The 17,700-nt window shown below is 60.7% G+C and overlaps 8 protein-coding genes across 8 annotated transcripts; 5 read left to right on the plus strand and 3 right to left on the minus strand.

The window, feature by feature from the left end:
* Positions 1-86: 86 nt before the first annotated feature.
* On the plus strand, positions 87-1,350 carry THITE_2029684 (uncharacterized protein; the record flags this gene model as incomplete). Its single annotated transcript, XM_003655488.1, has 2 exons — positions 87-626; positions 703-1,350. Coding segments are annotated over 2 exons (1,188 nt in total), but the record flags the coding sequence as incomplete, so codon positions are not given.
* A 906-nt stretch (positions 1,351-2,256) lies between these two features.
* Positions 2,257-4,193, plus strand: THITE_2119337 (uncharacterized protein). The gene is made up of 3 exons (XM_003655489.1): positions 2,257-2,726; positions 2,788-3,323; positions 3,456-4,193. The coding sequence occupies exons 1-3, from the start codon at positions 2,539-2,541 to the stop codon at positions 4,064-4,066; spliced, it is 1,335 nt and encodes a 444-aa protein (XP_003655537.1). The 5' UTR covers positions 2,257-2,538; the 3' UTR covers positions 4,067-4,193.
* Positions 4,194-4,876: 683 nt separating this feature from the next.
* THITE_2119339 (uncharacterized protein) lies at positions 4,877-5,795 on the minus strand. The gene is made up of 2 exons (XM_003655490.1): positions 5,340-5,795; positions 4,877-5,284 (listed from the first exon to the last, which is right to left on the minus strand). The coding sequence occupies exons 1-2, from the start codon at positions 5,491-5,493 to the stop codon at positions 4,986-4,988; spliced, it is 453 nt and encodes a 150-aa protein (XP_003655538.1). The 5' UTR covers positions 5,494-5,795; the 3' UTR covers positions 4,877-4,985.
* Positions 5,796-6,680: 885 nt separating this feature from the next.
* Positions 6,681-9,328, plus strand: THITE_2119341 (uncharacterized protein). Its single transcript, XM_003655491.1, has 2 exons — positions 6,681-7,252; positions 7,730-9,328. The coding sequence occupies exons 1-2, from the start codon at positions 6,986-6,988 to the stop codon at positions 9,092-9,094; spliced, it is 1,632 nt and encodes a 543-aa protein (XP_003655539.1). The 5' UTR covers positions 6,681-6,985; the 3' UTR covers positions 9,095-9,328.
* A 577-nt stretch (positions 9,329-9,905) lies between these two features.
* Positions 9,906-11,106, minus strand: THITE_2119342 (YAF9-like protein). Its single transcript, XM_003655492.1, has 2 exons — positions 10,627-11,106; positions 9,906-10,542 (listed from the first exon to the last, which is right to left on the minus strand). The coding sequence occupies exons 1-2, from the start codon at positions 10,859-10,861 to the stop codon at positions 9,950-9,952; spliced, it is 828 nt and encodes a 275-aa protein (XP_003655540.1). The 5' UTR covers positions 10,862-11,106; the 3' UTR covers positions 9,906-9,949.
* A 235-nt stretch (positions 11,107-11,341) lies between these two features.
* THITE_2052915 (uncharacterized protein) lies at positions 11,342-12,308 on the plus strand (the record flags this gene model as incomplete). The annotated part of the gene is made up of 2 exons (XM_003655493.1): positions 11,342-11,445; positions 11,522-12,308. The coding sequence occupies 2 exons, from the start codon at positions 11,342-11,344 to the stop codon at positions 12,306-12,308; spliced, it is 891 nt and encodes a 296-aa protein (XP_003655541.1).
* An 11-nt stretch (positions 12,309-12,319) lies between these two features.
* THITE_2170952 (uncharacterized protein) lies at positions 12,320-13,549 on the minus strand. The gene has a single exon (XM_003655494.1). The coding sequence runs from the start codon at positions 13,446-13,448 to the stop codon at positions 12,459-12,461; it is 990 nt and encodes a 329-aa protein (XP_003655542.1). The 5' UTR covers positions 13,449-13,549; the 3' UTR covers positions 12,320-12,458.
* A 291-nt stretch (positions 13,550-13,840) lies between these two features.
* THITE_121884 (uncharacterized protein) lies at positions 13,841-17,518 on the plus strand (the record flags this gene model as incomplete). Its single annotated transcript, XM_003655495.1, has 3 exons — positions 13,841-13,888; positions 13,949-17,224; positions 17,498-17,518. The coding sequence occupies 3 exons, from the start codon at positions 13,841-13,843 to the stop codon at positions 17,516-17,518; spliced, it is 3,345 nt and encodes a 1,114-aa protein (XP_003655543.1).
* Between the last annotated feature and the right edge of the window lie 182 nt (positions 17,519-17,700).

Genomic DNA, 17,700 nt, shown 5'->3' on the forward strand with positions numbered 1-17,700 from the left:
CTCCAGATCACAGCAACCGTGACGACGATGAGACTGATGGACGGGACGCCCAACAGGACGGGGACTCCTGCTGCGATGGTCTCCGCGTCCTCTGCTGGGACGACGTGTGCCCCCCTGGCGACAGCATAGAGAAGATCGCGGAGGCTTCTTATGCGGAAGTGTACCGGATCACCAATGCGCACGGGACGTCAATCATCAAGGTCATCCGGCTCGAATCGCCCATCAAAGCGCAGACGAAAGCGCAGCAGCGGTCCGGCCTCGTGGACGAGGAGCCGCGCTCGGAAGAGGACATGGAGGGCGAGCTCCAGATATCCGAATGGCTCTCCGACATCCCGGGCTTCGTCGTCTTCAAGGAGCGCTATCTAGTGGAGGGGAAGGCGCCCAAAGCCTTGGTGGAGACGCACCAGGCCTTCCACCGTCGCATGAAGCGGAAAGACCCGGACCGGCTCCAATACTACCCATCGCCGAGCCGGTACCTGGACGAGACTCGCTTCATGGTCGTCGAGCTCGGGGACGCCGGCACGGCGCTCGAGGACTTCCCGCTAACCTCGATCAGCCAAGTGTGGGACGTGTTTCTGCACACGGCGCTTGCTCTGGCGAGGGCCGAAGACCTGGCCGAATTCGAGGTAAGCACTTGCCCCTTGCTCCTCGTCCCCCGCGCCGCCCCGCCCAGCCGAGTTCTAACATTCGCTTGTGTCCCAGCACCGCGACCTGCACGAAGGCAACATCTGCATCCGGCAAGCCCGGCCCCCGATCACCGAGCCGCCGTCGGAACGACCTACGACCACCACTACTCCTCATCCCGGACCCCTCCGCTTTGGCGCCTCCGGCCTGGACGTCACGCTCCTCGACTACGGCCTGTCGCGCGCGGTCGATCCCAACGACTTTGCCGACCCCCCGCGGCCGTCCTCGGTCATCGCCAACGACCTCGAGCGGGACCTCTCCATCTTCCAGTCGACGCACGCCCCGCAGTGCCGCGTCTACCGCCAGATGCGCTCCTTCCTGGTGCACGGCGACCGCTGCCACGTGATGCCGCCAGAGCAGCACAGCGAGCCGTACCCCGCCGTCGTCGCCGCCGCCGCCGCCACGGGGTCGTCCGCCGCCGGCGCGCCCATCTCGTGGCGCGCCTTCCAGCCCTACACCAACGTCCTCTGGCTGGCCTACCTGTACGACTACCTCGTGTCGCACTTCCGGGGAAGCAGGAAGGAGCTCGCCTGGTTCAGGCGCGAGACGGCTGAGCTGTGGGAGCACCTCGACCCGGACGCGCCGAGGGAGGTGTTGAGCTTCCCGTGTGCCGGCGCCGTGGTCGGGTTTGCGGTTGAGGCGGGCTGGGTGGAGGTGCGCCAGTTGGAGGATGTCTGGGGGGAGCAGAGCCAGCTTGGGTAGGGATGGATGTCTACGTGTCTACGTGTGTGGCCGGGTAGCTCGGCAAGGTGGCTTGGGTAGGACCTTTGATCGGATAGATAGATTGTTATAGACGTTAATTAATGGTTGGTCGTAGCGGCCAAGAGAGGTGTCTCGAGGTGTAGAGGAGCAGGGTCAGACCCTGCAAGGGCTGGAAGGGGGTCGGGGAAGTTTGGGGGTGAGTGTCGCCGCACTGTTCCTTCTGATCTCAGCGGAGATTTCGAGCCAAGCTTATTATAAACACCCTCTGGCCTCCGACTGCTGCTCGCTCTACAAACAATGCACGACATACTTGCATCGCAGGAGACAGCCGTCACGTGGGTGGCCGCACGATGGGCCGCCTGAAGGGGGCTAGCGAGCTTGTGTCATTTTTCCAATTGGGCACTGGATACGAGGATACACTAGGTTACTTGGGGGATAAGGATACTGCCTAGAGGTATGCGGTAGAGGCACTGTTGGTTTGGACCGCGCCCGCCATGGGTGCGACTTGCCTTCTCCCGACTTGGCTCGCCATCATGTCATACCGGGCCCGGCACTCGTTGGGGCTCAAGCCGCAATTTGGAGGGCTGTCGGCCGGGCGTCTTTGGAGCTCCAACGAGTAGGCGCTGCGGTTGGATGCACATCCAGAGTGGCCCGTATCTTTGTTGGGTCATTGTTCCCCGTCATCCTCTATCTCACGGTCGCGAGGTTGTAGGCTTAAGATTTCGAATGGACGGATCTAGATGGTGCGCCCTTATTTGCCCATGCCGTCTCCTGTGAAAGCTCCTCGAACACCTAGAAGGCTTGTAGGGTTAGGGTTAACGCTCTTCTTTCATCGTAATCGGCTCCGCGCCTGAACGACCGCGAATGCAAGCCAATTGGAGACAGCTCGACCGGACCCCCGACATCTCTAACGGCAATGGCAATGCCACAACCACGATAGCGCTTGCTCCTTCGGGGATCCGGAGAACGCCGTACTTGCGGTGACAGCCGCATTCCGCACCTCCAGACCGCCCCGCTCTCTGCCCGGCCGAGCCCAGAAGCCCAGAAGCTCGTGATCCGAACCACGGGACAAGAGCTACAACACCTCGCGGCTGGCAGGGTGGCATCGTTGTCGCTGGTGCTGAACCGCCGTTGCGGAACGGGAGGGACGAAATGGCGACGGCCATGGATCGCATCAGGGCGTTCTTTGCGCCAGTCAAGGCGAGCACCGACGAGTACGAGCCTATCGCAGATGGCGACGCGGACACACTTGAGGGGTCGACTTTTGAGGAAGGGGCGCCATTCTCCTGGCTCAAGTACTCCGTCTTTGCCTTGATCGGCATGGCGATGCTATGGGCGTGGTATGTGCTTCACCGCACACCTGGTGTTTCCGGACTATGGCTGATGTTTTTGCCCCTGCAGGAACATGTTCCTCGCTGCGGCGCCCTACTTCAACATCCGCTTCCAAGCCGACCCCTGGATCTCTGCCAACTCACAGTCGGCCATTCTCACGACGTTCACGGCGGTCAGCTTGGTCACACTACTTATCCTGGCCGGCCGCCAGGCCTCGGCAAACTACCCCGCTCGCGTCAGCGCGGCCCTTATCATCAACGCTGGGGTGTTCAGCCTGCTGACCCTCTCCACCTCATCCTTCCTCGACGCTTCGCCGCCGGTATACCTGGCATTCCTCCTCCTCATGGTCGCCATGACGGCCTTCGCCGCCGGGCTGATGCAGAACGGCGCCTTCTCCTTCGCCGCCAGCTTCGGGCAGCCCGAGTACACACAAGCCATCATGGCCGGGCAGGGCGTAGCCGGCATCCTGCCTCCGCTGGCTCAAATACTATCCTTTCTCGCCTTCGACGACTCTAGCTCTTCCGCGCCCGGCCAACCAGGTGGCGAAGCTCACCCCGCACCACCGTCATCGCCATCGCCGCCACCCCCCGACAACGGCAACAAAGGTAGCAGCGCCGCCTTCATCTACTTCCTCACCGCAGTACTCATCTCCACCGCCACTCTCGTAGCCTTCATCCCTCTCGTCCGGAGCCAAGCCCGCCGCAGTCGACCCCTCTCGCAACTAACCACCCCATCAGGAGAAGAAGAAGACGGAGAAACCGCCCCCGGCCATGCGGCCCCGCCCCCCGCCCGCCGCTACGTCCCGCTCGGCACGCTGCTCCGCAAGCTCCGCTGGCTGGCCGCCGCCGTGGTCACCTGCTTCGCGCTGACCATGTTCTTCCCCGTCTTCACGGCCAAGATCCTGTCGGTGCACGACCCCACCGCCGGCGCCGGCGCCGGAGCTGGCCGCCTGTTCGCCCCCGGCGCCTTCATCCCGCTCGGCTTCTTCTTCTGGAACCTCGGCGACCTGGCCGGCCGCGTGTCCACCCTGCTGCCGTGCTGCTCGCTGCGCCGCCGGCCGCGCCTGCTGTTCGCGCTCGCGCTGCTGCGCGGCGCCATCCTGCCGCTGTACCTGCTCTGCAACCTGCATGGGAGGGGGGCGGTGGTGGAGAGTGATGTGTTTTACTTGGGCGTCGTGCAGGTGCTGTTTGGGCTGACGAATGGCTGGGTCGGGTCGAGCGCCATGATGGCTGCCGGTGAGTGGGTTGCGGAGGGCGAGAGGGAGGCCGCGGGTGGGTTTATGGGCTTGTGTCTTGTCGCGGGGCTGGCTGTCGGGAGTGTGCTCAGCTTTAGTGCCGCAGGCGTGTGAGCGGCGGAGTTGGGATGTCAAGGTGCGGTTTTGGGAGGAGGGTTCCGATTCATGTTAGGGTTTGGCGTTGGGTGTGTATTCGGGTGCATTTAGTCTCTATTTTTGTTTGGGCACAGCAGCGGACCCGTCTCTTTTTGCTTCGAGTCAGTCGCCATCATCTATCGCCAACCGTCATCTATTATGGATACCAGTTTTTCCTCTATTGCGATCCCTCATTCTAAGCTGCCCGCACTTCTCGCTTCCCCTTCCAGGAATGACCACATCCCCCTCTCAAACTGGCAATCCGTCCGCTCCCTCGGCACCTCCCTCCCCTCGTAATACCCGCCCTCGATCAGCCGCCGCTCCGTCGCCCGCCAGTAGCCCAGCTTGGCCGCCGCGTTCTTCTTGTCCAGATCCGCCAGCTTCGCCTCGACCGGCGCGCGCGGGTCGGCGGGGATCCGCACGAAGCACGTGCAGTCGCGCAGCGTCATGGCCAGCTGCAGCCGCGCGCCGTCGCTGTCGCTGTCGCTGTCGCCGTCGCCGTCGCCGTTCTCGCCAGCGCCGAGCACGCCAGTGCCGGCGTTGGCCACCTGGGCGGCGCGCAACCGCGGCAGGAGCGTGTTGGTCTGGAGCCAGTGGGCCAGGCGGCGGCGGTGCTGATCGGTGGGTCGGGTCGTTTGCTGCGTGTAGAGAGGCGGGGGGAGGGAGGTGAGGTGGGTTAGGGTGTTGGAGAGGGCGCGCGGCGAGCTGCCGCAGGCGAGGAGGTCGAGGGGGCAGAGTATCTGGAGGTTCGGGTCTGTCTTGTGCGGTTTGGTGTGGAGTTTGAGGGCCTCGCGGGCGCAGGTCCGGCAGCGTGTTGCCGAAGTGGGCGCGCCGGGGGATTGGGCGAGCCATTTTGGCTTGAATTCCAGGACCAGGTCATCGGGGTGTTCTGCGGATGTTAGACAGAGGCAAGTGAGGAAGGATAGGTGGCCATACTTGGACGCATGTCCTCCACAAGCATGCCGTACTCGGTGGCCGCTACTCTGCTTCCCCTGAAGTCGGCTCTCCGGAAGTGGTCTGCCCGGGCAAGGGCGGAATTCAGCTGCGAAGTTACAGCGTCTTGCCCGAGCTTGATAAGCTGATGCTGTACTAGGTCCTCAGGCTCAAATAGCGGCCGCACAGCGGTTTCCCAGTACTCCTGGATCTCAAAACAGCTATGAGCCGAGGTCCCTGCTTTCGGCACGCGGAGTAATCTTCCTGGAGCCAGATGTCAAGAGGGAAGCTAGGCGTTACAGGAGGGAGACCGCCGCACCTTGAAAGATCTCGCGGCATATCCTGTCGCTGGGTGGCACCACAACCTCGAAGACGGCGTTGGCAGCACCCTCTCCTACAAGCCTGTAGTCGCTGTTGGCGGCTGCTGAGAGCGACAGTTCCGGAATTCCGGATAGCGCACTTGTGGACGGCATTCTGTGATGCATAGAAAGGTAGCATCTTCAGAGATGCGAACGAGAAGAGTCGCTGCGGGTAAGAAATGCAGCTCGATGGCCGGCGCAACAGGCCGGCCACGGGCTCTGACACAGGGCGCAGGCGCTAACTTAAGGCAGTCTGCGTCTGCCTCGTGTCTGCCTATCTGATGGAAACCTGGCGGTTAAATCTTCAGTGTCCCAAGCAATCTATATGAGTGCCGTTCACTCAATCTGCGCTGTGCTTGCCCGATGCTTAGGCGAGGTTGGTGCCACGATGTACGGTGCCGGTCAGCTCACCTAGGTGAGCATGTATGCTTGGTACTTTCCGTGGCAAGGGCTGCTTGCCTTCCCAATGCGGCATGTAACCCTAACCCATGTGCACATCTGTTCTGGCAGGTAGCATGTGAATACATCCAATCCACCTGGGGACTGCTTGAGCGCTAGAGTGAGGAAATGACGCGATGTCCGGGATACGAATACTGCGCAGCTCCGTACGTTCTTTTCTCTTCTTTCTGGCGTGTGTAACCAGTTGTTTCGGCTTGTTTACGGATAGTTACCTGACATGAAAAGTTCTCGCTTTTTTTTCAGCGTTTGGTGGTGTCTATGAGGCTGTATATCCGTCCGGAATACGGATACACTAGGTAGTGTGCTCCGTAAACCCTGTCACCAGGTCAGCATCATCGTCTTTTCTGAAAGTGCGAAGTTTGGCATGACAGGCGTGCGGGCGTGCGGGGTTGAGCTCCAAATCTCCATCATGTGGATTCCTCCTGTGAGCTTCCGAGCATGATCGCGTGCAACATGGAATTCTGAGGTGGACCTTGGAACAGGAATCTCGGCCCCACAGATGCGCTTGGGCAGACCGGACCTCGTGGAATGCCCTGTTTCTGCATCAGCTGTTTTCGGGCAGGTTTGCCACTGGCCGCTCCTGTATCAAAGGAGCCGACTTGAATGCACTTGGCTATTGGCAGTGCAGAGACGTCGTCTGAACTTCCTAGAACAACAAACAAGAGGTTTACACAGCAAAGTGAAGATGAGCAGTGTTTTGCATGAAGATTAATCTTGGAAAACAAGTACCGGAGTGTTCAGGGGCTTCGTGAACCGGGGTCCGCGATTCCAGGCCTGCCGAGCTGCAGAGTTAGCGTCAGAAGACCCGCACGCGTCCATCTTGACGGTGCAAGGGCCAAAATTTTTAGTCGGGAGCAGCTTGCCTCGGGTCAGATAGCGTGATCCCTCCTGCCGCATCTCCTCCAACTTCCCCTTGCGTGCGCGAAACAAAACAAAGCCATCAGACAACTGCCATCGCCACCAGGCCTTTGCACCGCTGACAGCCATCCGCCTTGACGCGCAGCGACACATTTCGCGACACCCCGATTGCATCGGCCATCAACCATCGCTGTCGCACCCGAAAATACCGCCCCATCTTCGGCGACGCTGGGCTGACCAGTCCAACCCTCTGCCTGCGATGCGTCTCTAGCGCGGGAGCCAATTCGACATGGCCTTCAACTTCAACTGGTCGCCTCTGACGGCTGACGCGGGCTTTTACAAGCGCGCCCGCGATCTCCTGACGACGGCCCTGAACAAGTCGCCGAAACCGCCCATCATCGTTGATGACATTATCGTGACCGAGTTCAATCTCGGCTCCGTTCCGCCCGACCTGGAGATACTTGAAATTGGCGACCTGGCTGAGGATCGCTTCCGAGGGATATTCAAGATGTGTTACTCCGGGGACGCTTTCTTGACGCTCAAGACACGAGTACAGGTGGGTGCATGTTTGCTTGCGCTGCAAACCCGTCTTCAAGATTTTTGCCGTCATCCTCCGGCAACCTCATCCCTGGAGGCCACCCTACAGCAGCTCAAGGCGTTGGAAGCCCATTTCACCTCGTTTACCTTCGAGCGAGGATCCCGGGCGGACCGAGACTTGCAGCCGCGAGCCCGGCAGTCGGGAGCTACAAACAAATCGTCGCTCAACACGGTCGCGTTGGTTGGCAAGTGCCTTCAATCGCGCTCCGGAGCTTCGATGCTCTCCGTCCATCAGGGCGGGAGGCTCCCAGGCGATGCTCTCTGTGCTTTGCGGCTTTTCGAGCCCAGAAGCTTGGAAAACCTCATGGAAATGCTTGGCGCATTGATTCACAAATTACCGCGCGAAACACCGGACAGGGGTTCGCGGGTCGCGCGCACGCCAATCCACGCTAGCTCCCGCTAAAGCATAAGATGGCTAATATATCAACAATCACAGGCGAACCCCCTGAACACATATCTCTCAGGGAAACCAGCTTTCACGTCTCCGCAGCCACTGGCGGCGGCGTCGAGCCTCACCATACCGCTGCAGATCACCTTGTCCGAGATTAAGCTCTCGGCCTTCATCATCCTGGTCTTCTCCAAGCAGAAGGGGCTGACCATCGTCTTCCGCAATGATCCTCTCGAGTCCCTCAAGGTCTCGTCGACCTTCGACTCGATCCAGTTTGTCCGTGACTACCTGCAGAGGACAATCGAGGGCAAGCTGCGGGACTTGATGATGGACGAGCTGCCTGCTATTATCCACCGGCTCTCGCTCCAGCTCTGGTGCCCGGATCAGATGGCCAAGGAGGATGAAGAGCCAAAAGAGGCCGATGAGCACGGTGTGAATCCCCTCGCCACGCCGCCACTAGACGCGGTGGATGCGCATGGGCGTCTGCTCGACCCCGCTGCCATATCCGAGCTGTCCCTCGACGGAGGCCCGGAAGCGCAGCTGCTGTTCTCGCAGAAGACGCTCTATCGGCTGTGTGGCCTCACAACTTCTCAGGTGACATCCTCACTGGACACCTCTGGTCCCCGGGACGTTCTGTTCCGAGCCTGGGCCGGCCTATCAGACAAGGCGGACGCAGCAGGAACTCCTCCATTATCAACGCCGAACCTGGTGAGGTCGCCGTCTTACACAAATGCTCATACCTACACGTTCTCGGACAGCGGTAGCCAAGATCACGGGTCTCTCCCGTCGAGGCCGTCCTTGATGCACCTCAACTCGGCCACCGCCGGTTTGTCACTGGGCTCGGGCCGGCACAGCAAGACCGGCCGAAAAAAGAAGACTCGTGTGGTCAACCTTCGCCGCAAGGTTGAAAGCGAGGTCGGTAGTGAGCGGGGAGACGAGAGCTCTGAGACCGCCTCCGTCGCTGCTCCCATGTCTGAGCCCGCCATGCCTCACCCGATTCTGGAAGTACCAGAAGAGGACCCCCTGTCGAGCAAGGTGCGCTTCAGCCGATCGGCCGACCTCCAACAGCAGTCCCGAAGGCCATCCATCCGATCTGAGGCGCCCAAGGCCCCGGAGGTGCAGCTCCAGGCTGCCGAGGCTACCGGTTCCTCTGCTGCTACTCAATTCCCTACTCAGCTGTCTGAGAAGAAGGGATCCCAGGAAGTCGCGAAGGGAACGGCCTCCGTCGACAGCAAAGCGGACTGGCGCCGGTCGGGGCCCATGTCGGATACGTCGTCCGTCATCCTGGAGCAGGCCTGGATCATGAAGATGGCTGGCGAGATCGCGCGCCGCGTGTACGATGAGAAGAAGCGGAATCCCTCGTTCTGGGACGACCGCGACGACACGCCGCCGCCGGCGTACGAGGCACGGTGATTTGCCGCCGTGTGTAATACCTCACTCCACCCCCTTTCCTTTGTCGATTTTCCTTGCTTTTTTTTTCTGGGGGCCATTATTTTATTGGCGTTGGAGAGCGGCCCAAACATACCACTTTAATGGTTAAGCGGTTGCTGGGAACCTGGAGTTGGGCGGCGAAGGAAAACAAAATGGTAGTCTTGAGGTTTGTTTTGCAGCAGTTGAGGATATCCTCCGGGTTTTAGAGGGTACGGAGGTAAAGGCGTCGGTTCCCACGATGGAGGGTGGGACACGGGGTGGTTATCAGGAGAGGCACCTCCTGGCCGACCTGCAAGCAAGCAGCTTGCTGTACAATTTCCTTTGTTTCGAGTCGCTGCCATTTGGCAGTATCTGTATACCACTGTGGGATAACTGTGCAAGGGAACGTGGGATGCTGAGGGGGTATCGATCTGGCTGCGCGAGGGAAGTCCCTGCTGGGATAGCGGGTCTATGGACGGGAACTTCTTGGACCAATTCCCATCTCTAAGAACAAAGCCAATCAAAGATTATATCCTATGCGCGTCCTCTGTCTTCCACCTCAGTTCCTGTCGCTGTACATGGGACTTCTCCTTCACCTGGTTGCACCTAATCCTCAGGCACCTTCAGTCTCGCATGGATAGATATTGTGCGATGGCTCAACGCCGCGAAAATCCCGTTTATTTTCCCGGAACGCCTCTCCTGCCCTGCTGGGCTGGTATCTTGGAGATTTACCCACAATGTGCCGCCGCCAAAGCATCCGATCTCACGTAACGCCACCATATTGCAGCCCAGAACACAGCAACACATCCACGCTCTCTCTTACCCCCTATCCCCCCCTCTTAGAAAACCTCCCACCCTTTACCCCTTCGCTGCCTCCATCTTGAGCTCTTTCAACCTCTTCTCCTTCGCCTGCACCTCCTCCTTGGTCTTTGCCATCAGCGCCTCCACCTTCACGAGCGCCTCCTTCAGCTTCTTGATCTCGACCTGCTCCGTCTCCCGACTGAACGGCTGGCCCGGCCGGTTCGTCAGCGGGATCATGGCGCTGCGCTCCAGCACGCCGCCCTCGGTCCGGCTCGCGACCACCTGCTTCCCGGCATCCTTCTCCTTCCCCTTGCTGCCGCCGCCGCTGCTGCTGCTCTTCGAGCCCGAAGACTTGGGCGGCGGCGGCGCCGCCGGCGGCATGGCGCCCGAGGTGAGCAGCTCGTAGAACGGCTCGTACGGCTCGTTGAACAGCTGCTCCTCGTACGCCCACGAGATCACCTGCCCGCCGTTGAGCCGCATGGCTTCTTTCTCCTCCTCGGTGCGCCCGTACGGGTGTAGGCGCAGGTGGTGGTACAGCGTCTGCGGCTTCTCGGCCGACTCGGGCGCGTAGTACAGCTTGATCGCGATCTCGAACTCGCCCCAGCCTGTCTCGTGCAGCTCGAAGGGCTTGCCCTTTTCGCCTTCGATCACTGTGCGGTCGGGTTAACATAGGTTAGATGGGTGGTTGGTTGAAGGGGGGGAGGGGGAAGGGGGAAGGAGGAGGAGTAACGGACTTCGGATGTGGTTCGGGATGGACTCGTGCAGCTTGAATTGTACGCGCCGCAGCCAGTAGGTGATGTCGACATCGTCGATGCCCTTGACGAAGACGGTCCAGGAGTGGGTGTGGTCGTCGGGAATGCCGGGCGGTTTGGGGTTGGTCTTTTCGTCGAACGGGCGCGCCGTGGTGCCGTATACGAAGGGGCGGAATATTTGCACGCCTTTGACGCGCTTTCCTGCTGCCGGTGCCATGATGACGGGTTTGCAGGACGTGTGGATGGATGGGGTGTGGCAGATATCATTCACATTTTGTTGCGAGGTGCCCGCGCCGAAAGCCGATGCGATGCCGCCTGGAGCCGTTCCAATCAGCCTTGATTGTGGGGCATGATCTTTGCTTCCAGACCCGCAAGTTATCGCAGCATGTGGCATGTGCAACCCCTGTAAATGGGGAGCTAAATAGGTGGGTCCAGGAAGACTGCTATGACCGAAGTTTCCTGTGCTCACGCAACCAGCTCCATCTACGCCATCGTCTTTGATACTCCGAGCTTACCCATTTTCAATGAGACCTAGTAATGTCCTGTGGTCTCCGGCAGCCTCTATTTTTTGAACAATCAAAATCAGGCTTGACGTTCACCAACACAGACGCAACCTTAGAGACCGACCCTGTCCACTCTGATATTGCGAGTAGCTCACATGCCTCGCTGAGCCCGGAAGCGGGTACTCATTCACACCATGTCAGCCACAAAGAGGCTAGTTGTTTTTGGAGGCAATGGCTTCCTAGGCTCCAGGATATGCCGAGCCGCCGTGGCCCGTGACTGGGACGTCACATCAGTCAGGTACATCCCGCTTCCCCTCCGCTCTTACACGATCATACCAATTATGTACATTGGCATAAACTAACCCCAACCGCAGCCGCTCCGGCACTCCTCACTGGTCCTCCGTCACCTCGTCCTCCTCCCCTCCGGCCTGGTCCCACAAGGTGTCCTGGGAGCGCGGCGACATCTTCCGGCCGGCGGAGTGGACGTCGCTGCTGCGCGGCGCCGACTACGTCGTGCACAGCCTCGGCATCCTGCTCGAGGCCGACTACAAGGGCGTCATCTCCGGGCGCGAGTCGCCCATCGCCGGGCTGGCGCGGGCCTTCGACCGGACCAAGGGCGCGCACGCGCCGGCCAACCCGCTGGAGCGCGTGCGCCGCGGCGAGGCGCCCGAGCCGGGCGTCGAACCGCCCGCGAGCCCCGCGCAGCTGACGTACGAGATGATGAACCGCGACAGCGCGATCCTGCTGGCGAAGGAGGCCGCGCGCGCCGGGGTCGAGGCGTTCGGGTTCGTGTCCGCCGCCGCGGGCGCGCCGGTGCTGCCGGCCCGGTATCTGTCGACCAAGAGGGAGGCCGAGGCCGTGGTCGCCCGCGAGTTCCCACAGATGAGGGGCGTGTTCTTCAGGCCGCCGTTTATGTACGACCGGTCCAGGAAGGTTACGATGGCGGTGGCGGCGGCGGCGGCTGCGGGATCGGTGGCCAACAGGTTGACCGGAGGCGTGCTGGGCGGGTTTCTGGGCGCAGCCGTCACGAAGCCGCTCTCGGCCGATGCGGTAGCAGATGCCGTGGTGGAGGCGTTGGCGGATGGGAGCGTCAAGGGGCCGGTCGAAGTGCCTCAGCTGGAGGAGCTGGCGACGAAGGCGTGGCGCAAAACCATGCTCTGAGGAGTGGATGTGTATGCAACCAATGTATTATCACCCTGTCACCCTCCCGTGTAGCTGTAGACTGTACAATACCAAAATACCCAACCCCAAACTCCGTTCGCTGGCGATGGCGGTGATGAAGAGAACCACCCAACGCCCTTCCCGCGTGCCTTACACCATGGTGCCCCGCTCGAAGCTCTCCCGGATCTCGGCCGTGTACTTGTTGTAGAAGCGCGCCAGTTTCTGGTTGAACTGCTTGTTCTTCTCGTTGATGTACGTGACGTCGCCGCCGTCGTCTCCGTTCTTGGCCATCCGCTCCCTCCTCCGCTTGAGGGAGGCCTCCTCAGCCCTGCGCAAGTCCGCCACGAGCCGGTCCACGGCCGCCTTGTCGGGCTTGTGCTCTGCGAACGCGGTCGAGTCGGCCGTGCTGAAGAAGGTGCCGTCCTTGTCAACAGCGATCATCTCCCCGTCGTCCGTCTCCACGATGTCCAGCGTGCCGGCGGCGGCGGCCTTCTCGATGGCGGCCAACTTCTCGCGCGTGTAGCGCTCCAGGTCTGGGGGCCCCATGTTGCGCAGCTGGCGCTTGTAGGCCTTCTGGCTCTCGCGCGCATAGTCCTTGAAGGCCGTGTCGTCGCGGTGCGCCTCCTTCTTGCGCATCCGCTTGTCCCACCGCTCGCTCTCCTCCACGGTCCAATCCCACGCCCGCTTGCGCTCAAAGTCCTCGCCGGCCTCCTCGATGTCGGCTTTGAGGAGCTTGTGCGACGCAATCGCGTGCTGCCGGTTGATCGCCGTCAGTTGGCTTGGGTCAGTTGCCAGCCGCTGAGATTCTTTGGTCGCTTCTTTCAGGTTCTGGTCGGACGAGGCCTTGGCGCGCGCTTGCAGGGCGCGGAAGCGGGCGAGACGTTCTTGGGCTGCGCTGGCGGCGGACGGGGCCGGGCGAGCCGGTTCTGCAGGCGTACTGGAGGAGGACGGGGCGTCGGATGTTGCTGGTTGCGGTGATGTTTTCGCGGCGGCCATTGTCGTCTCCTCGGCGGGTGTCTCCTCGGCGGGTGTCTCCCCAGTGGTCGATAGCGCGCCGTCTGCTTCATTCTCGACTTGCTTTCCGGCTGCCACTTGCGCCTCGCCAGAGCGCGTCGTCTTTCTCTTCTTTGCGGGAGGCATTCTGTCCTCAAAGGTTCGTAGACACTGGGGACCGTCGATTTCCTAGGCTGGTTGGATATGTCGGTGGGGATGGGCGACAAGAGGCTGCCGCCAGCAAGTTGGTGGGTGGCATGCAGTCTTCTGAAGGCGGTCAGGTTTGAGAGGGCCGCAGCGCCTGGAAATGCCTGGGTTTGGCAGGCCCAAGGAGCCGTATGACGTACGGTGTAACGTACAACATTGTTACGAGTATTACGCAACGCATTAACAGCGTCCAGAATCCACAGGAACCGTTTACTTACTCTGTCCAACAACCCATGAATCTCCTCGATTCTTAAAATCAGAGCAGTAAGAAGCTCGATTTTCCCATTACCCAGCCTTTTTTTGATGATGCAATGCCTGTCTTTGTTTGAACGATGGCAACCGTTGCACCATCGGAGCAGCGGACTGAGTTCTTCCAGCAGGTGAGTCGTCGCTTCGATCCCTGCCAATTTCCATGGATTCACATGCTGAGTCGGGTGCAGCTGAAACGGGTGTGTGTGCCTCTTAGCCAGCTGGCGCTGCGCCCCAAGGACAAAGCCGTCGACGCGAAGGAGGCCCTCAGGCTGCTGGAAGCTCTCATCGGCCTTTGGACCGCCCAAGCGAGCAAGGATGCGGCCATCTTGGATGACAAGCTGGCTGACTATGTCTTCTTCCCGCTGTCACACCTCCTCCGGGACCGGGACCGCTATCCCCTACGGGTTATCGAAACCGTCATCCGCCTGCTGCGAGAGCTCATCCAACATGGCTGGAAAGCTAAGGCGTCGCCCCAGCTTTTCCAGCAGCTCCTCGTCTTTCTCTCCTTTGTCATTGGTGGTGTCTCCGGCCAGCCGAGGCGAGACATGCCTGAGGAGACCCTGATCGAGGGCTTCCGTACTCTTAGCGCTCTGATTAACGTTGCAGAACCCTCTCATTTGGCTGGATCCGCAGACGCGGTCTCTGAGGGCAAAACGATACCGGCTCTCGGCCACAGTGTGACGGTCATGCTGGACGGGGTGACCGAGGGTGTGGCCGCTTCGATTCAACTCGAAGCAGCCAAGTGTTTACGATCCGTGTTCCTCACGATTAAGGACAGAACGGTGCTCGCGCAGTTCTTGCCCGGCACCGTCTCGGCGCTCACTAAAACGCTGTCTCCGCCCAAGGCAAAGCAGACCCAAAAGAAGGTCCTTCTCAGCTGCCTAGACGTCCTTAAGTTAGTGCTCGTAAACCTACTGGGAGACATCAAAGTCAGGCCCCTCCTGAAGAAATTGGACAACTCGGCCGACGGAAAGGAGGAGGCACCGACGGGGCAGGAAGATTCCGGTCCGCCAGGCGAGCTCACACCCGCTTGGCTGAAAGCGACTGCCGCCCAGGTCAAGATCGCTCTGGCAGCAGTTCTTAAGCTGCGAGCCCACGAGTCCGATGAGATCCAGTCTGCGCTATATAGACTCTGCATCGGCCTTCTCGATGAATGCCACGCGTCACTCGCCGGTTGCCAGTCTATCCTGGTAGAAACGGCGATGATGCTGGAAGATGAAAGCGCCACCATGTCGCGGCTTGAGACCAGTCTTCAAGACCTCGCCGGCATCTATCCCGAACTAGGTGACAACATCAAGTCAGTCTTGTACAATTGGATCACCAGCCTACCTCGGGTCATGCAGTCCAGCGATGAACGGGTCAAGGAGCTAGCCATCCGGAGCATTCTCAGGGGCAGCAAGCTGGCCGCAACCATGCAGATGGACTCGGCCACCCTCAATGACGCCCTAGGAGACTCACTCAGGGACAGTATCGTCGCCCTCGTCAAGGGTGCCAAGCCGCCAAAAATCGTGGATGATGCTGGAGCCGATCTCACGACGAGCAATGAGTTAGCAAAGTCAGGTATGGAGCTGGCAAACTACGCTCCTATCCTCCTCGACTCAGAGAGCCAGAAGACGGCGAGGAGAGACATTCGCGCCTTGATAACCAGCGTCGGCTCTGCGGCCCAGCAAGTCGAGCTAGCCACGTCGATGTTGAGCCATATCCGAGACTCCGAAGGGGTCGACCAAATCGCTTCCTTCTGGCTGGCATTCGAGCTCCTGAAGGCGACATACGCGCAAGCTTCAGAGCTAGATGACCTCCTCGATCTGTCCTCGCTTGGAGAATCCACGCACCAAGAAGAGGCCTTCCAGGAGCTTTACGACTTCTCGGCTTCAGTCCTGTCCGCCCACTCGGATTCTGCCGAAGCGGACTGGCGGCTGGAAGCGATTGCCCTCGAGGTTACGGCGTTTGCCGCGTCGCGTCTGAAGACGGACTTCCGGCCGGAGCTCATTGACGTGCTCTACCCCGTAAGCACGTTCCTTGGCTCCCCAGTGCCGCAATTGAGGAAACATGCCATCACGACTCTGAACATTCTTGCCGCGTCTTGCGGTTACGAGAGCGTGTCCGACTTGATCGTTGACAACGCCGACTACATGGTCAACTCGGTATCTCTACGGCTGAATACGTTCGATATCTCGCCCGCATCCACCAAGGTTCTCACCATGGTGATCCGGCTGACAGGGCCGCGGCTGGTCCCCTTCCTGGACGATGTCGTTGCTGCCATCTTTGCGGCGCTCGACAACTACCACGGGTATCCAGTTTTCGTCGAGAGTTTGTTCTCGGTCCTGTCCGAGGTGGTTTCACAAGGCGCCAGATCCGACATGCTCCTCCTCGAGGATTCCACCTCGAAAACCATCGACCACAGAAAGAAACGCCCATACAGCCTCGGAATCCCAGGCATCCTCCAAACCCTCGATAAACGCCTCGAGCGAGCCGCGCGGACCCGCGAGGAAGCCGCAATGCCGCCCGTCGCGCACCCGAAACAACCCTGGACCGACGCCAACATCGACAGCGGCTCCCAGCCAGAAAACCAAGCCGCCTCCCTCCTCGACAAACTCACCAACCCCACCGCAGAGTCGAACTCCGACGACGCCGAAGAACCAAACCAGCCCGAATCCCAATCGCAATCCCAAGCCCTCGAGCGAACCGACGACCCGAAACAAACACCAACCTACACCCTCCTCGCCCGCGTGCTCGCGCTGACGCAGCACCACCTCACCTCCCCCAGCCCATCCCTGCGCAAGTCCCTCCTCGACCTGGTCGCCACGGCCAGCCCGGCCCTCGCGCCGGACGAGAACGCCTTCCTGCCCCTCGTGCACGTCGTCTGGCCCGTCGTCGTGGCCCGCCTGCGCGACCCGGAGCCGTACGTCGCCGTCGCGGCGTGCGGCGCGCTCGCCGCGCTGTGCAGGGCCGCCGGCGACTTCTTGGCTAGCCGGTTCAGGGCGGAGTGGTGGGATGGTGGCGGTGGTGGCGGAGGGGGGCTGGCCGGATGGGTGAGGAGGGTGAAGAGGGAGGCTGCTGAGGCGAGAGGGGCCGGCGGCGGGTTTGGGAAGAGGACGGGCGGCGCCAGGGTGGGGACTGGGAAGGGCGGGGAGGGTCAGGGGATTCTTATCCCTGTCAAGGGAGCATTGGAGGGCGGGTTGGCTGAAGGAAAGCTGGTTCAGAGTTCGTCGTCGGGTGGCGGGGGAGGAGCGTTGGGGAGGTTTGCGCAGGCGTCGCTGGTGTGGGAAGCCGTGGTGGGGCTGCTGACGGCGGTCGTGTCGTTTGTGCGGTTGGAGGACGACATGTTCGACGACATTCTGGGCATAGTGGTTGACGTGCTGCCGCGGCATGCCGAGTTGAAGGAGGCCCTGGACACGGTCAATGCTGATGCCGTCTGGTTAGCCCTGTTTGAGCGGGGTATGGTCCAGGGGAGGGAGGCTCCGGTGGTGGAGGGGGGGTTTGAGTTTCGGTTTGCGAGGATGGAGGGACGACCGGTGGTGGCGGTCTAACGGTAGCACCCTCACTACGGTATGCTCTCATTAAGGGAAAAGAGGAGGAGGCAAAAGAAGAAATGAAAGTAATATATACAGCTTGGGATCCCATTACCTGGCCGTTCCGATGTTCCCAAGCACCACGGTTTACCGAGATCACTTACAGGGCTCAGCCCATTAGCTACGTACAGCTTGCTCTTGCTCGCTAATGTTGGCGATCTTTAGGTCTCCCCATCGCTCCGGTAGATAGGCTACCCTGGGTTACCTCAGACTTCTTCCTTCGCGCTCGCTTCTGCTCGCCGGGTAACCCTGATCTGTCCCTGGAGTATCGCCCCCGGATCGCTGGCTATCCTGATCTATCCAAGGCAACCTGCTACTGTGAAACTCTCTCCAGACTTAACACCAAAAGGGTTCTCCCTGCTGAGAGT

This window comes from Thermothielavioides terrestris, chromosome 4 (assembly GCF_000226115.1).
Source record: "Thermothielavioides terrestris NRRL 8126 chromosome 4, complete sequence".
Classification (NCBI taxonomy): domain Eukaryota; kingdom Fungi; phylum Ascomycota; class Sordariomycetes; order Sordariales; family Chaetomiaceae; genus Thermothielavioides; species Thermothielavioides terrestris.

Excerpts from the sequence above, each read along its gene's own strand:
- THITE_2119341 (XM_003655491.1), top strand. The coding sequence starts at position 6,986 with ATGGCCTTCAACTTCAACTGGTCGCCTCTGACGGCTGACGCGGGCTTT. Across the intron at positions 7,253-7,729 it reads CGCTCAAGACACGAGTACAG|GCGAACCCCCTGAACACATA; the intron begins GTGGGTGCATGT and ends CAACAATCACAG.
- THITE_2119342 (XM_003655492.1), bottom strand. The coding sequence starts at position 10,861 with ATGGCACCGGCAGCAGGAAAGCGCGTCAAAGGCGTGCAAATATTCCGC. Across the intron at positions 10,543-10,626 it reads CATCCCGAACCACATCCGAA|TGATCGAAGGCGAAAAGGGC; the intron begins GTCCGTTACTCC and ends CCGACCGCACAG.
- THITE_2170952 (XM_003655494.1), bottom strand. The coding sequence starts at position 13,448 with ATGCCTCCCGCAAAGAAGAGAAAGACGACGCGCTCTGGCGAGGCGCAA.
- THITE_2119339 (XM_003655490.1), bottom strand. The coding sequence starts at position 5,493 with ATGCCGTCCACAAGTGCGCTATCCGGAATTCCGGAACTGTCGCTCTCA. Across the intron at positions 5,285-5,339 it reads ATGCCGCGAGATCTTTCAAG|GAAGATTACTCCGCGTGCCG; the intron begins GTGCGGCGGTCT and ends ATCTGGCTCCAG.
- THITE_2119337 (XM_003655489.1), top strand. The coding sequence starts at position 2,539 with ATGGCGACGGCCATGGATCGCATCAGGGCGTTCTTTGCGCCAGTCAAG. Across the intron at positions 2,727-2,787 it reads ATGGCGATGCTATGGGCGTG|GAACATGTTCCTCGCTGCGG; the intron begins GTATGTGCTTCA and ends TTGCCCCTGCAG. Across the intron at positions 3,324-3,455 it reads CCCCGACAACGGCAACAAAG|GAGAAGAAGAAGACGGAGAA; the intron begins GTAGCAGCGCCG and ends CCACCCCATCAG.